The sequence below is a fragment of the Carassius carassius genome, chromosome 3 (assembly GCF_963082965.1).
Source record: "Carassius carassius chromosome 3, fCarCar2.1, whole genome shotgun sequence".
Lineage (NCBI taxonomy): Eukaryota > Metazoa > Chordata > Actinopteri > Cypriniformes > Cyprinidae > Carassius > Carassius carassius.
The window spans coordinates 15302885-15317167 of NC_081757.1; the positions used below are offsets into that span (position 1 = coordinate 15302885).

General features: G+C 35.3%; 2 protein-coding genes across 5 annotated transcripts; both read left to right on the forward strand.

Moving 5' to 3' along the window:
* The first annotated feature begins 728 nt into the window (after positions 1–728).
* On the forward strand, positions 729–3033 carry tssc4 (tumor suppressing subtransferable candidate 4). Of its 4 annotated transcripts, none has more exons than XM_059530468.1 (4): positions 729–764; positions 1114–1218; positions 1466–1484; positions 1735–3033. In XM_059530468.1, the coding sequence occupies exon 4, from the start codon at positions 1800–1802 to the stop codon at positions 2721–2723; it is 924 nt and encodes a 307-aa protein (XP_059386451.1). In that variant the 5' UTR covers positions 729–764; positions 1114–1218; positions 1466–1484; positions 1735–1799; the 3' UTR covers positions 2724–3033. The 4 variants fall into 4 exon arrangements, with proteins under 4 accessions (XP_059386451.1, XP_059386424.1, XP_059386433.1 ...); XM_059530441.1 differs by having other exon boundaries at positions 730–764; positions 1723–3033; XM_059530450.1 differs by lacking the exon at positions 729–764 and adding an exon at positions 852–871 and having other exon boundaries at positions 1723–3033.
* Positions 3034–3555: 522 nt separating this feature from the next.
* Positions 3556–12992, forward strand: ano9b (anoctamin 9b). The gene is made up of 24 exons (XM_059522567.1): positions 3556–3795; positions 5564–5620; positions 5972–6103; positions 6199–6344; positions 6447–6496; positions 7388–7446; positions 7571–7656; positions 7728–7862; positions 8010–8103; positions 8974–9034; positions 9123–9205; positions 9293–9397; positions 9483–9647; positions 9730–9766; positions 9850–9961; positions 10050–10107; positions 10233–10330; positions 10484–10680; positions 11204–11356; positions 11454–11601; positions 11744–11857; positions 11966–12059; positions 12152–12264; positions 12411–12992. Exons 1-24 carry the CDS (start codon positions 3769–3771, stop codon positions 12451–12453), a joined length of 2367 nt encoding a protein of 788 aa, XP_059378550.1. The 5' UTR covers positions 3556–3768; the 3' UTR covers positions 12454–12992.
* The last annotated feature ends 1291 nt before the right edge of the window (positions 12993–14283 follow it).

The window sequence follows — 14283 nt, forward strand, 5'->3', positions numbered from 1 at the left end:
GCACGTGCCTTTATCTTAGAGCATTTGCTCCCTCTGCTGGTCATTGAGCAGATAGCAAAACGCCCAATCTCCTATAATACCCAAGGACTTAAAAGGGTATTCTGCCACACTACATTCTTATAAATATGTTCTAAAATAAGTAGTTTTGGGCATCTATGGTTCCATGAAGAATATTTAACATACATGGAACTTTTCCGACCCATTATTTTTTGTTGAATGTTCTTCATGCTAAGAAACAAATGATTATTTTAAGAACTACACTTAATATGTCAAATGAATATGAAATCTTTATTAGTTTACACACCAGTCATTACGCACCACCTATATTTATAAATTTAGGTTGAACAAATAAATATGGTGAAAATGTTTATTATTGTTATTATTATTATTATTACTATGACAAATTAATTAAATTAAGCACATTTATTTTCATATTAAACACCACAACATTAATTTATAACATTAAATTTCGGTGTTCAAATAATTGAAGTATTTATTGAATATTATTTGAATATGTAATAATATATTATATAAACGCATTTAGATGTATATATTTGAACGTAACTTACTATTATATTATATTATATTATATTATATTATATTATATTATATTATATTATATTATATTATATTATATTATATTATATTATATTATATTATATTTGAGAAGAATTGAACGACGCAGCTTATTTCTTTCTTGAAGATAAACTACATTACCCACAAAGCATCTCTTCGTTTAGCATGCGCGTTGACTACAGCTAAAGGTATGCTATTGCTTACGTGAACAGCCAGATACGAGTCAAATAACTTGAGTAATCTTCAAAATATGGAAGCTATATTTAAATAATTTAGTTATCGAAAATTTTGTAAGGTCTAAGCGCGTTTTGAGTTTCTTTAGATCACGTTAATTATCACAGCTAACGTTAGGCGGATTACGTTAGCTGCTTGCGTTAGCTTTTAACGTGCGTGATCAGATTATGTTTCTGTGCTCTTGACATTTCATTCAAGTCATGATTTATTTTGTTAAAATTCCTGTATTTTGCTAATTTCTTTAATTTAATAAGCAAGCAGACATACAAAGAGAGATGTTGAATTTGTTTCATACACGCTTAGGAAGAAGAGGACCGCCTCAAGAGGCCACAGCTTTGATCAGGACTCTGGACTCAGCGATTTTAGCTAAAATGAACATATCGCAGTACGTGTGAGTCTACAAGCCCAGTAAGATACCTGCATGCACCCATGTGTCGTTCCACACGTATAACAAATCCTCTGCTTTATTCAGAGAATTGCCATTATGAAGCAAACAAACGTCTTCATATTAAAGAAACAGCGTCACAAGATCTGTAAAAATATCCATTTTAATTATTATTAATGTATTGGAATACCTGTGCTAAATACATGTAACGTGTTGGCATATTTAATAGGTGAAGATCTCACTGCCTGTTTTTCATTCTGGTTTTTACAGGTGTCTCAAGATCCTTTCGGTGAGCGAGGAGTTCTTCATCTATGCTTTTCTTCCGTTTGTCAGTTTATCTTTCATGAGTTGGTAAAAAAATAAAAATAATAATAAAGTTCAAGATCACCATTCTGTTTAGTTTATGAGCACTAGTGTTATGTGCAGTCAATACTTTACATTTACTTTGTTACTCTTGGAGAAACTGTCTGGAGATTCAGGTTTAGTGCATCACTAAGCAAGTATTACATCATTTCTTTTATCTTCAGATCTCTCAGAAGATCTCTCAGCATAAATATCCAGCTTCTAATTGCATCACTTGACCTAACCTCAGAGTAGCAGCACAATGAGTGACTCAAACCGCAAAGAAAAGGATGCCCTCAACAGTCTGTCTAATAGAGATACAATTGAACTCCCAGACGATCTTTCTCTGAGCGACTCTGACTCGGATGAGCCCACTGAGCATTTTAGCAGAAAGGTTGAGGACTTGTCATCGTCCTCAGAGGATGAAGACAAGACTCCGCAGTATTTCCAGTCTGTTCCTCAAGAGAATCCCACCTTCAGTCTGACGGGTGGGAGCTCTGGTTTCTGTGATCGGAGCAGAGACATCTTTGCACAGTTGGATAGTGCTGCAAAGCTCACTTCTAAAGATCTAGGTGAAGACAACATCCTCGACGGCACGTTCGCCCGTCCTGCTCCACCATCACCTCCACAGGAAGCTCAAATGAAGTGTGGTGATCAAGAGACAACCAAAAAACAACCTCCAGGTAAAAAACTCCCTGACTATCTTGCAAACCCTGAGCGTTGGACCCGCTACAGTCTTGAAGATACAGCTGACACCAGTGATCGAGTGAATAGTCAGATCGCTCATCAGTTTATACAAGGTCTTCAAGACAGCAGGAGGTCTCAGAAAGATGTGCTTGAGACTTTCACTCCAGCTTTTAACCAGGATCATGGCAGCCCCAGTGAGAATAAGATTGTGTTCACTAAACCCAAGATTAAAGATCAGAGTGGGAGCAAACTTGATCATGCTAAGAAGGAAGGAGTCGAACTTCAACATTTGGATGACAGACAAGAGGCTGATGAAGGAGAGGATGGTCCTCTTCATCGCGGCTTCAACTCACCGGAGAATAAATCGAAAAAAAGAAAGTGGAGGACTGAAATAGAGGAGGAAGACAAAAAAGTGTCCAGTGTTGTGTTCAACAGTAGCAAGAAAGTAAATCGCAAACACTTCCGTAAAACGCTTGAAGATGATGTTGTCAATGAGTGAGCATTTTGTACATAAATACTTAAAACTGTTGTTTTAATGTTTGTTTTTAAAACAAACTATTTTGTATAAAGTTGTTTGACTTTCCACGTATCTAAGTTTTTGTTGTATAATCCATGAAAAGCTCTTGCTGTAATACTGTACAGGATAGTCAAACTAAATAACCCACATATCTGTAGATTGAAAACCTGTCTGCAGCCTATCAGTGTTTTAGTGTGTGTACAATAGTTCTGAGGTACTGTGTCGAATTTGTATGACCACTTTTCATGAATAAATTTGACTCAGTTATGTACTTTGAGATCACATTTAATAATTGTGCTCTGTCTTAATGTTGGTGAAAATGTCAAGCTCGATGTTTTACATGGACACGTGTTGGTTGATCATGAACAATGCAAATTAGAAGAGGAATTATGTTTCTGGTACAGTAGCAAGGCTATCACAACCATGGGCATTAAGTTTGACAAGGACAACTTCCTATTTTTTTTTTCTTTTTCCCTTTTTGTTTTCTTATATAAAAAAACTCCCACTATCTAAACCAAATTATAGAAGCATGATACCAAGATACATTAACATGATACTATACAATATTGATTATATATATATATTATTTAATTTTTTTTTTACAATTTTTTTTTTTAAAGCAAGTGTTTTGGGTGCGCGTTATAATTTTGAAAATACAGGCGTGACAAAAACTGTTGCGGCAACGTCTGTGTGTAGTGTGAACTGCTTTAAGGAGAAGGCCAAGTTGAGTTTTGATGTCTCGTTATCAGTATTAATATGCGGTATCGACAGTAAAGAAGCCTCAGCCCGCCCTTCAACCGAAAGCGATGACGTATGTGGTCTCACCTGTAAAGGTAAATGGCACGAGCATACCATCGTGCTTGCGGAGCTCTTAAACATAAAAATGCGGAAGTCCACACTCCTTTCGATCGCTCTCAGTTTTAATTTCTCGCTTTAGAGCTGGACATCGGCTATGTGAGGATTAAAGAAGAGACACCGCGGTCAGTCTGCCTATAGCCTGCTTAACCGATCTGCTTTGGGAACTTTGATGAGGATGTTCTTCACTGATCGAGAGGTACAGTGTGTGTGTGTGTTTCGCAGGTGCATAGGTAAAGGTCTCTGTGACTGGTCTTGAAGTCAAATGTTTCTTCCTTTGATCATTGAGAGACTTTTGATCGCTCATGTGAAGAAAAAAGCGAAATGCTGCTTTCGGACTAAATAAAGCTATTTAGAATGAAAAATGCTTTTAAATACCCTTAAATATATAATTTTCAGAACAGTAGACAGAGTAGCAGTTTCAGCACTCACCTTCTCGTAAACATCATTGGCTAATCTTACTGAAACAATGAGTTCCACAATATAGAGAGAGGCAGTTCACAGTAACACTGTCCCATAGCACTGTTTAATGTAGTTATTTACAGTCTTCTGTCAAGCAAGACAAAACCTTTGTTATAGCTATATACTATTTTCTTCGTGAATGACTGTGTACTGGGATGTTAAATAACAGTCTCATTTAAATTATTAAAATGAGTGCAGTGTAGTTATTTCACAATGATATAACAGTGTTATTTAGGAGGGATTGATGACCTCAGAAGATGACGAATTTTCTGAGGAACACTCACTGGACCTGAACATCTTGTTGCTGAGAGCTTTCAGGTGTATGTGTATGCTTCAGAAGAGAGGCTTTGCTGTGACTGTAAACATAATGTGCACTACCATGTTTGTGTACTCTCATGGTTTACTAAAACAATAGTTATTTGTTTATTTATTTTATGGATGAGATGTTTTAGACTCATTGTTAATGGATGTTGTGAGATTTTGAGGGAAATGATCATGATGTGTTCGTATTGCGTGTAATGTGTGCAAAATCTGAATGAATAATGGTATTGTTGTAGTTGAACAGGTTATTTGTCTTGAGGCTGTGCTGCTTTAAATGTCTTAGAGCAAGAAACATACTTTAATTGTAGTGGCTTTAGTCAATGATTATGCAAGGCAGAATCCATGTTCTTAGTGATCCCTCAGTGTTTCTGTCTTTCCGACACACACTCAGATAATTATCATAGTATAAAAGGTTACCCAAAGGCATGTTTAGACCTGTAGTCATACCAGCAGTTAAATCTTCTGTCAAACAGAATGTAAACTAAAGTACAGTAATAAGAAATAAAGCTTTAAAACGCTACCACAAGAAGTTGGTTTATGAAAAAAAAGTTCTGATTATTATTATTTTTTAACATAGATGATTTGTTTCATGTCCTTTGATGTTATGAATAATAAGCATAATCCTATGATATAATTCCCATCCCATTTTTTCACAAGCACGTGGTTTCTGAAAGACTGTAAATAAGCACCACTGAAGTCCAGATGCACTTGGATCCAAAAACCTGACACGGCTAGTAAAATTGATTTATACTAATTTAATGATTTTTATAAAAAATGTGAGCAAAAATCTTCATTGAAAAATAAATAAATAAAATGATCCCACTGTAATACTATGGTCAGTTTGCTTTTTTATAATATAAAGGTTAGTCATTAAGTATCACTGTCCAGCTGTCATTGTAATAACTTGCATGAGGATGGGTTAGACATTTGTGTTTCAATTGAGATAAGGATGGCTTCACAAACAAAATTTCAATTTGCATTATGCACATTTTCCTTTACAGTATATCAGTTAAAGATACTGGGTTGATTACTTTTAAGTAAATACAGAAGTCAGAGGCAGCAGATGTAGAATTCAGTTTCAGACTGAGGGAGTTCACATATACGCTGCAATGAAGCATTGTTTAGAATAATGTATGCATGTAAAGTGTTTTTTACCTATTCTTTGTCATTCCTGTGTATTGTAGGAAGATGTTGCTCTGTATGAGCTGGACAATGGAAATGAGCCTTTACTTACATCACAGGTATGAAAAGAAACCATGTGTTTCTGTGCATTTGTTCACCAACTGGCTTCAATACAACAGTCACCACACTGATATTTCTACATGAGCACATGTTCAGATATGATAAGCAGTACACATGCAAAGCACATGATGAAATCACCACACTATGGTCATAATGTCACATTCACACCACCACTTGCCTTGCATGACCTAAACTTCCCAAGAAAACCACGTGAAAGTCACAGACACAAATGCTGAAACAGTTAGCAATAATACAGTCATCTGATCAATAATTGATATTCCCAGAAAAATAGCATGTCTGCAGCTAGATTCTCTCTTTCTTAACATAGTTTCGGTTTTTGTTTCATTCAGCGTAACTTGTACCTTCCTCGATTATATGACTATGTCCTGGTGGCTAATAAAGTGGAGGATATGGAGGACCAAATCTTCAAGAAGCAGGATGCCTTTATCTGCGAACTGAAACGGAAGAACATTAAAGTGACTGTATGTTGTGTCACCATCACACACATTAGTGTTATGTCATTCAGATTTTTTCTGCTAAATTTTGCTTACTTAGGGCTCTCATTTCTGTTGAACAGAGAATTGAACATGATGATAAGGTATTCTTTGGTATCTGTGCACCTGAGGAGATTTTTACAAGGTACAAGTACTTACTAAAGGTGTCTGATGCCTGTAACTGGAGTGGAGAGCAAAAGTGTGACTTGTCTGTCTCATTTTGCACCAGGTGAGGGCCACAATAATTATCCTCACTTTGTTTAAAATGCATTTGAAATCTGTTGTTCCATTCAAAGCTTTTGTAATGAGTTTTTATTTTTATGTTTCACAGAATCAGGATTGTCCACTTTGTCTTGAACAATACCTTTATAGGATCAGGAGGTACATTTTTTTATGAATAGTGTGATAATAACCCTACATACAATTTATTACATACAATAATCACTTTAAAAGAGACAGAAATGTACATGTTTGTGAAAAATGTTTTCTGTTTTGGAAGAATAAGCATTGTTAAATAATGTCATATTGCACCATTACTATAGGTTAAGAGTGTATAATGTTATCAGTTGTTTATTATTCATTCAACAATACATAGCTCTATTACAGTAACACATCTATATTATACTGTGAATAATAGTATTACTTTTCTAGTTTTCATTAATAACCATTGCTATATAGATGATAAATTTGTCTAGTGCTCTTCTGAATGTTGTTAGCATGATTTTGTGAAAATTTAACTACAATATTCAATGAAATAGCATAGAGTTCTTCATGGCTGTTTGCATTTTTTTTTTTTAATCTGTAATTATTTGTTCTACATATAGGTCTCTGCACTTGTGTCATATGCTATTGATTTGATAGAGTTGATAAAGTTCCTGACAGATAATAGCGTGATGTTATTTTTTAAATAATTTTATTTATTTATTTACTTACCGAATGTGATATACTGTCAGCAATAACAAGCTCTTTTGATTACTTGTCAGTTTAAGTTATGGTGATCATTGCAGTGTTGCTATCAAATATTGCTATAAAAACAAATTTCAACCAAAAAAGAATTATCAGAAATAAACCAAAATGAGTTCAAATCTTTTGTAAATGATATAAGATAAAGATATCGCTAACCCTAGACTACAACTTCCTGCTTAATCAACTTTCTGAAGTAGAAAGTTGACCTAAACTTTGTTCAGTTTGTTTTAAGAAATATAAGAAAGGGACAAGAACTGAGTCTCTCTAATATTGTCAATGTCTCTGTCCATTATTTTACTGTGTAAGAGGGCCTTAGAGAACTGCTGTGTAAAGGTGCTTTTGAGTCCATCTTCTGTCTGCATGAGGTAAGTGTCTTTAAGCCCTTATTTGTTCTATTCATCTACACTGTAGCTAAACAAACCATAAAATAAACATCAGAGCTTTTTATTCTAAAAGGTTGTGTTAAACATTGTTGACTTGTCTCTTCAGAAAAAAGAGCAGAAAAAACTAAAGAAGAAGTGGGCAAGCTGGTTGTCAGTAATGAAGCTTTTTAAACAGCCTGTCACGGATGTAAAGTAAGTACTCCTTGTTTTATCTTCTTCTCTTTTTCTTGATCATATTTTTTTTAACTATTTGTATTTTTTAGGGACTATTTTGGGGAGAAAGTGGCACTGTATTTCCTGTGGCTGGGCTGGTACACACGCATGCTCGTCCCTGCAGCCGTTATTGGTATTGTTGTGTTCCTGTATGGCCTTGCCTTCTTCAATACAAGTCCGCTCATGTGAGTATATTAAGAGCAAACAGATTCACGTGAGTGTTGAGGTGTAGAGACAGATGATATATCAAAATCAGTCAGACCAATCTGATTTTACACCCCATTATCTCTAAATTGCTGTTGGTGTTTGTGTATTGTGGTGTGTTCTTACAGTCATGAAGTCTGTGACTCCAACATCGTCATGTGTCCAAGATGTGACATAAGATGCAGCGTGTGGAACCTGTCTGACACCTGTACATATGCCAAGGTCAGTGAATAAACAAGTCACTGTTTAATTATAATTCAGCACTTTTTTAATTGTTGTATATGATATTCAACAGTTAATAGTGTTATAAAGTGCTGAGTATCACCAAGTCCGCATTTATATGTTAAACAAATACCATTAAAGCTCTAATACTGTGTAATAATATTGCAATTTAAAACAACTAATTTCTATTTTAATAAAATAAAAATAAAATAATAATACAAAAATTCCTGTGATGGTTTTCATCAGTTTTCATCAGTTTTTACTCTAGTCTCCAGTGTCACATGATCCTTCAGAATTCATTCTGATTTGCTGATTTAGAAACAGTTTCTTAATAATTTTGTATAACAGGCGCTTAATAATTTTGTATAACCATAATTTTTTCAGAATTCTTTGATAAATAGAAAGTTCAAAAGAACAGCATAAATTTGAATAAGAAATATTTTGTAATATTATAATTGTCTGTTATTTGTAGTACATATTTACTGAGTAAAAGTGTTCACTTCTTCTTAAAAGAAATCTTACTAACCCAAACGTTTGAACAGTAGTGTGTATTCAAAATTAACGGCACTATTATTATGACAGAATTGGGCTATATTGACACTGTTGCCAGGGGTTGTTTTTCATGTCCGCAGGATGAAGCTACACCAATAATGTGATATTTAGGGAGTCCTGCCAAAAAGCTTGTATTTAACCCCCCAGAATGCAATTTTAATGGGGGAACGCCTCAAAATACGATTGGGCTAGTTTTAGCAGCAATTGGGAAATTGCTATTGAATTGATATTTATTGTGAAAACCTGGAAACCCTGCTGCCAGTGCTTCTCTGTGTTGTCTTGACTAGTTGTGTTAACAAAGTAAATGCTTACCAACAGGTGAGCCAACTATTCGACAATGAAGGGACGGTGTTTTTTGCCATGTTCATGGCAATTTGGGGTAAGTTTTTGTGATTTAGCAAAAATGAAATCCATGTTTTTATGTGATATGACATAGATGTTACAGTACTGTGATGTTGTTTGATTAGCAACCCTGTTCTTGGAGCTGTGGAAGAGACATCGAGCTCTGCATGTGTCAAAGTGGAAAGTGTTTGACTGGTGTGAGGAGGAGGTAAGGGTTATTACTTTTTTCCTCATCACTTTAAGCATATTTAAGGTGCACCTTCTAATGGAGCCAAATAACTCGGTCTATGCACAGGAAGAATTGATTTTGGAGATCGTAAATAACCCCAAGTGTAAGCCGAAAGAGTTCAGACATTCCTACCTGCGCAGCATCGTAGTGCTTCTTTTAGTCACATTAGTGGTGAGAAATGTTCCCTTACTACTTACACATACAAACAAACAAACAAACGATGTAACAAATAATCTTTTATCTTCATTGTGTTCAGCTGGTGGTGATCATAGGTCTGACCCAAGCTCTGGTCATCTGCCGTGTTTTAACTGCAATATTGTTGTCCCAAAGCACGTGGCACTTTCTGCGTGATAATTCCTCCGCAATAGCCATGTTAACTGGAGCAGTGCTGCACTACATTACTATTCAGTTCATGACTCGGGTAAGTACAGGTACTGGTAGATTAACTATCCAATGAGGAAGGAAATTGCTTTGAAGAAAATAATAGATTCATTTCTTTTCAGATCAACAAATGGGTGGCCTTCAAACTGTGTGAATTTGGTGGGTATTAAATGTTGTCAGAATGAAATCGATTACGGTAATAAACTACCTGTAACTAAAACGTAATACCTTTTTATTTGCAGAAAAGCCCCGCTCTTTTGCAATCACAGAGAAGCACTTCACAGTGAAGATGTTCACATTTCAATTCTTCACTCTCTTCTCATCTCTATTTTATGTGGCATTCTTTCTAGGAAGGTAATTGTGCGTATGTGTGTATGCTTTTGGAGTTATTTTCTCTTGTGCAAGTCAGACTAGTCAAAGCATCTCTTTATGCTGTACTTAGGATCAATGGCTATCCAGGAAACTATGTTCGAATTGCAGGGAAATGGAGACTAGAAGAGGTATGTCATACCAGTATTATTTTATATTACATTTATATTTAGAAATGCATATTTAGTTATATTTATGCAGTTGTCAGCCACTAATCTTGAAATCTAATTGCAAACCAAAACATTCTGTGATTTAGTGTCATCCAAGCGGCTGCCTTACAGATCTCTTCATCCAGATGGCTGTTATTCTGCTGCTCAAACAAACAATCAACAACATATTTGAGTTCACAGTGCCGTAAGTGTTTTCTAAAATACTGCATGCATTAAAACCAAATAAGATCAAATCTTCATATTTTTCCAGATTAAAATAAATACACAATTTATTTGACTCTTTGGAATTCTCTCTCGTTTTCTGTCTCTTCTTCTTTTTCTTTGTTGGTGGCCATAGCTGGTTCAAGCTGTGTTTTAAGCGGACGAAAGCCAAGACGATGCGCAGGAAGTGTGGTAATTGTTACCGGAAGGCATGTCGAGAGGAGGAGGGCAACTTCGACCAATGTGACCTCTGCAAGCTTCGTAACTGGATGGAAAACTACGACCTGAATGATGTCAATGCTTTCAGCTTGTTTAATGAGTTTTTGGAAATGGGTTGGTATCTTTCTTGGTTACTGGTCTTCACTAGTTTTACAGCACCAGTGTTTTACTAATATATATGTTCTATGTTTTAGTTTATATTTTGACTAATGCCGTCAAATGATAAATCACGATTAATCGCATCCAAAATAAAAGTTTTTATTTACATAACATGTAATGTATGTATAAATGCACACACACAGTATATATTTTGAAAATATTTACATGTATATTTATCTCCATATAATTTATATTATATATAAATATATCTAATATATAAAAGTAACTTATTTTTCTTAAATATATACATGCATGTGTGTGTATTTATATATACATAATAAATATACACAGTATACACACATATGCTATGTGAAAAAAAAACTTATTTTGGACGCAATTAATCTCGATTCATCTTTTGACAGCACTCATTTTGACATTTAAGTAATCAATTACAATATAGCCACATGCTTTATTTTTTGTGGTAATGTTCCCATACTAAAATATCTTCCATTAACATATCTGTTCTCTGTGTCATTAGTTCTTCAGTTCAGTTTCACCACCATCTTTGTGGCTGCGTTCCCTCTGGCTCCCTTATTGGCTCTTATCAATAACATATTTGAGATCAGACTGGATGCCATAAAGATGGTCAGCCTTGAGCGCCGCCTTGTGCCCAAAAAGACAAATGACATTGGTGAATAGCTACTGTATTTGTGTAGAGGATGATGTGTACAGTATGTCAGTATTCAGCATCAAGTAAACATAATGTGGCGTTTATTCTCCTCTGGCAGGTGTGTGGACTAGAATATTAGAAGCTGTCGGGGTGATGGCTGTCATTGCTAATGGACTAGTGATTGGGATTTCCTCTGACTTCATTCCACGTCTGGTGTATCGTTACCATTACGGACCTTGTGCTACCAACAATAGTACAAGTCTGCAGTGAGTAGGAAATCAAATCAACTTTTTTTTCCCCGCCTTTTCATCTCACCGCAGTTTATTGGCAAAAAAGTGTCAAATCAAAAAGTTTGTTGATTTAAACATATATTTCTCCTGTAATGAGTACATTTATTTTGTCTGACAGCTGTATGACTGGATATATCAACAACACTCTGGCAACAGCATTCATGTCCAATGTGTACGTCAAAGAAGACTTCAAGGACTTCATAGAGCATGGAAATAATATTACGCAGTGCAGGTGACACTTGTTTTGGTGGTTTTGATGTACCTTTTAATCATCAACTTTATTGGTTTGTTCATACGGGTTAATAAGGGAATTGCTTCATGTGCATTGTGTATTTTCCAGTTACAAAGACTACCGCAGTGATGAAGACCAGAGTCTCACCTCTCAGTTTTGGCTCATTCTGGCACTCCGCTTTGCCTTTGTTATTCTGTTCGAGGTACAAATATTTTTATTAGTTCTATGCATCTTTTAATGTGCATTACTGTGTTGATTTTTAGTTAAACATTGAGATCTTCTCTCTCTGCTCAGCATGTAGTGGTGATGTGCAAGTTTATTGCAGCCTGGTTTATACCTGACAATCCCACCAGAGTGAAAAATGAACGGCTAGATGACAAACTGAAAAGACTGAAAAAGGAACTTGAGTAAGTATACTTGAGTAAGACTGAGATATAACTCATTCTTGCAGCTTTGCATTTGTTGTGAAGTTATATTCAAATATTTAGAAGTCAAAGCAAAAAGTCTTCTCTGTGATTCGTATGAACCGTTCTTGTGTTTCTGTCTCTAACAGGGAAGCAGATGCAGTTTATAACAGCAGAAGCACTGAGGTGTGAGTGTTAAAGGATCAAACCAGATTCTTTTATATCAGAGATTTGAAAACCTGACTTCCGTGTGCACAAGAAGACTTTACACAAGGAAGATTTCTGTATTTGAGATCATTATCTCACTTGTATCCATACGCGAGACGTATCTCTTCACTACTTTTAGAGCCATTATTGGAGGTTTGCTGTCTTTGCAGTTTACAGTTTTCCCTCGGGATGCATCATAGCCTACTTGCTCTGCTTCAGAGGGATACACCATACATTTTTAGTTGTATCATAAATTAATTGTTTCTGAGCAAGGAAAGAAAATGAAGCTCTTTAAATAAAGAACTGTGAAAATGTAAATTGAGACAGTTGATGCATTTTTTTTATTTAGTATGAAACGAGCTTAAAAGTATCCATTCATTTTGTTGCCATATTTTTATATTACGATGATTTATATTGACTAGAAGACTATGTTAACCGGATATATTGATATATTCTGGTGTTTACTTTTAAGAAGTAAGAAAGCTTCAACCCGTCTTTGGCTTCACTGACGTTTTTTCTAAATCCAAAGACCTGAAACGGGCATAAAGGAAAAATACGGGAAGTTATGTCAGTGTGTGGTATGCTCTTTATAATGCTGTCAATGGCTTTTCTAAACAACTGTCTTACTCATTAAATATAAATATATATTGATGTTGTATTTTTTATATTGTCTTATTGATGTGTTCGTTAATTATGTTCAATAAATGAAGTAATGGCGTGAAATGTTTAAGTCGAAGTTGGAATAAAACTGTCAGCATTTTTTCCACCGTAAGGTGTCACTGCTGAGTTGCTTCAGACGAAGAATGAGTATTGTATTGCACAAAGAGATTACATAGTTTCTTTTGGTCAGTGTGGTTTGTCTTATTCTGTCAGCTGCTTAAGATAAGCTGTATTAGGTTACTTCTTCTTCCTGATTTTGCAAGAATTTAATAGTAGAAATTATAAATGGAATGTGAAGGAGGTTTGTGTTTTTTCCTTGATATTTGCTCATATTCATAAACCTTCCTAAAATATCAATAAATCTTATTTTATGTATCTTCTTTGAAAAGATGAGCCAGCTGTGTCTTATCTTGTAGCAGAACTCGTTCATTCACTCTTTTTATATAAAACGGCAACTTTTTTGAACTGCTGCTTTCTCTAAGTGTTGCTGAGAGTCATTTCATGTGTGCATATTTCTGTGGCTGCGTTGGGCTTTTCCGTTCAGCCAAATATACTTGGCTCATACCACTCAAACCAGATATGCATAAAATGGGGAGTGCCTTTGTAATTTAGAGACATTATAGGTCTTAATCTTTCTTTTTAATTACCATTTCCCTCTTGTGGATAAAATGCTTTGAATTTAACTTCTGTCCTTGAGAATGTTTTTCTGTTAGGAAAATGCTGGGCAGATCATCTTTAAAAACAAACATCTCTCTGTAGTCTGTTCTCTCCCTGTCTTCATCCACTGAACCCTCTGTCTCTCTGAGTAAAGTCAGGCCAAAGCTGTTTGTCAGCGCTTTACAATTCTGTCTCTATATTAAAGAGAGAGCTGTTTTGGTCAGTGGTGGTTCAGGATTTTCCCATGCACTCAACTAAAGACCACAACAATTGTACACTGACCCATAATGCATTCCAACCTGTTTGCTATTAGCCTCAAGAAGCCTTCAAAAACTAAAGAAGAAGAAGAAAAGAGTTGAGTATGCATAAACCAGACTTTTTACTGTATATCAGTTCCCATTCTGGAGAGTGTGTGTTAAGTGTTCAGAAGCCTCTAACTGCCGTCTGAAATTTTCTTCTAAAATTAGTTTTTTCCTCGGGCTGCTGTGCTTCTGTTGT

Excerpts from the sequence above, each read along its gene's own strand:
- tssc4 (XM_059530468.1), top strand. The coding sequence starts at position 1,800 with ATGAGTGACTCAAACCGCAAAGAAAAGGATGCCCTCAACAGTCTGTCT.
- ano9b (XM_059522567.1), top strand. The coding sequence starts at position 3,769 with ATGAGGATGTTCTTCACTGATCGAGAG. Across the intron at positions 8,104-8,973 it reads ACACCTGTACATATGCCAAG|GTGAGCCAACTATTCGACAA; the intron begins GTCAGTGAATAA and ends GCTTACCAACAG. Across the intron at positions 11,858-11,965 it reads AATAATATTACGCAGTGCAG|TTACAAAGACTACCGCAGTG; the intron begins GTGACACTTGTT and ends TGTATTTTCCAG.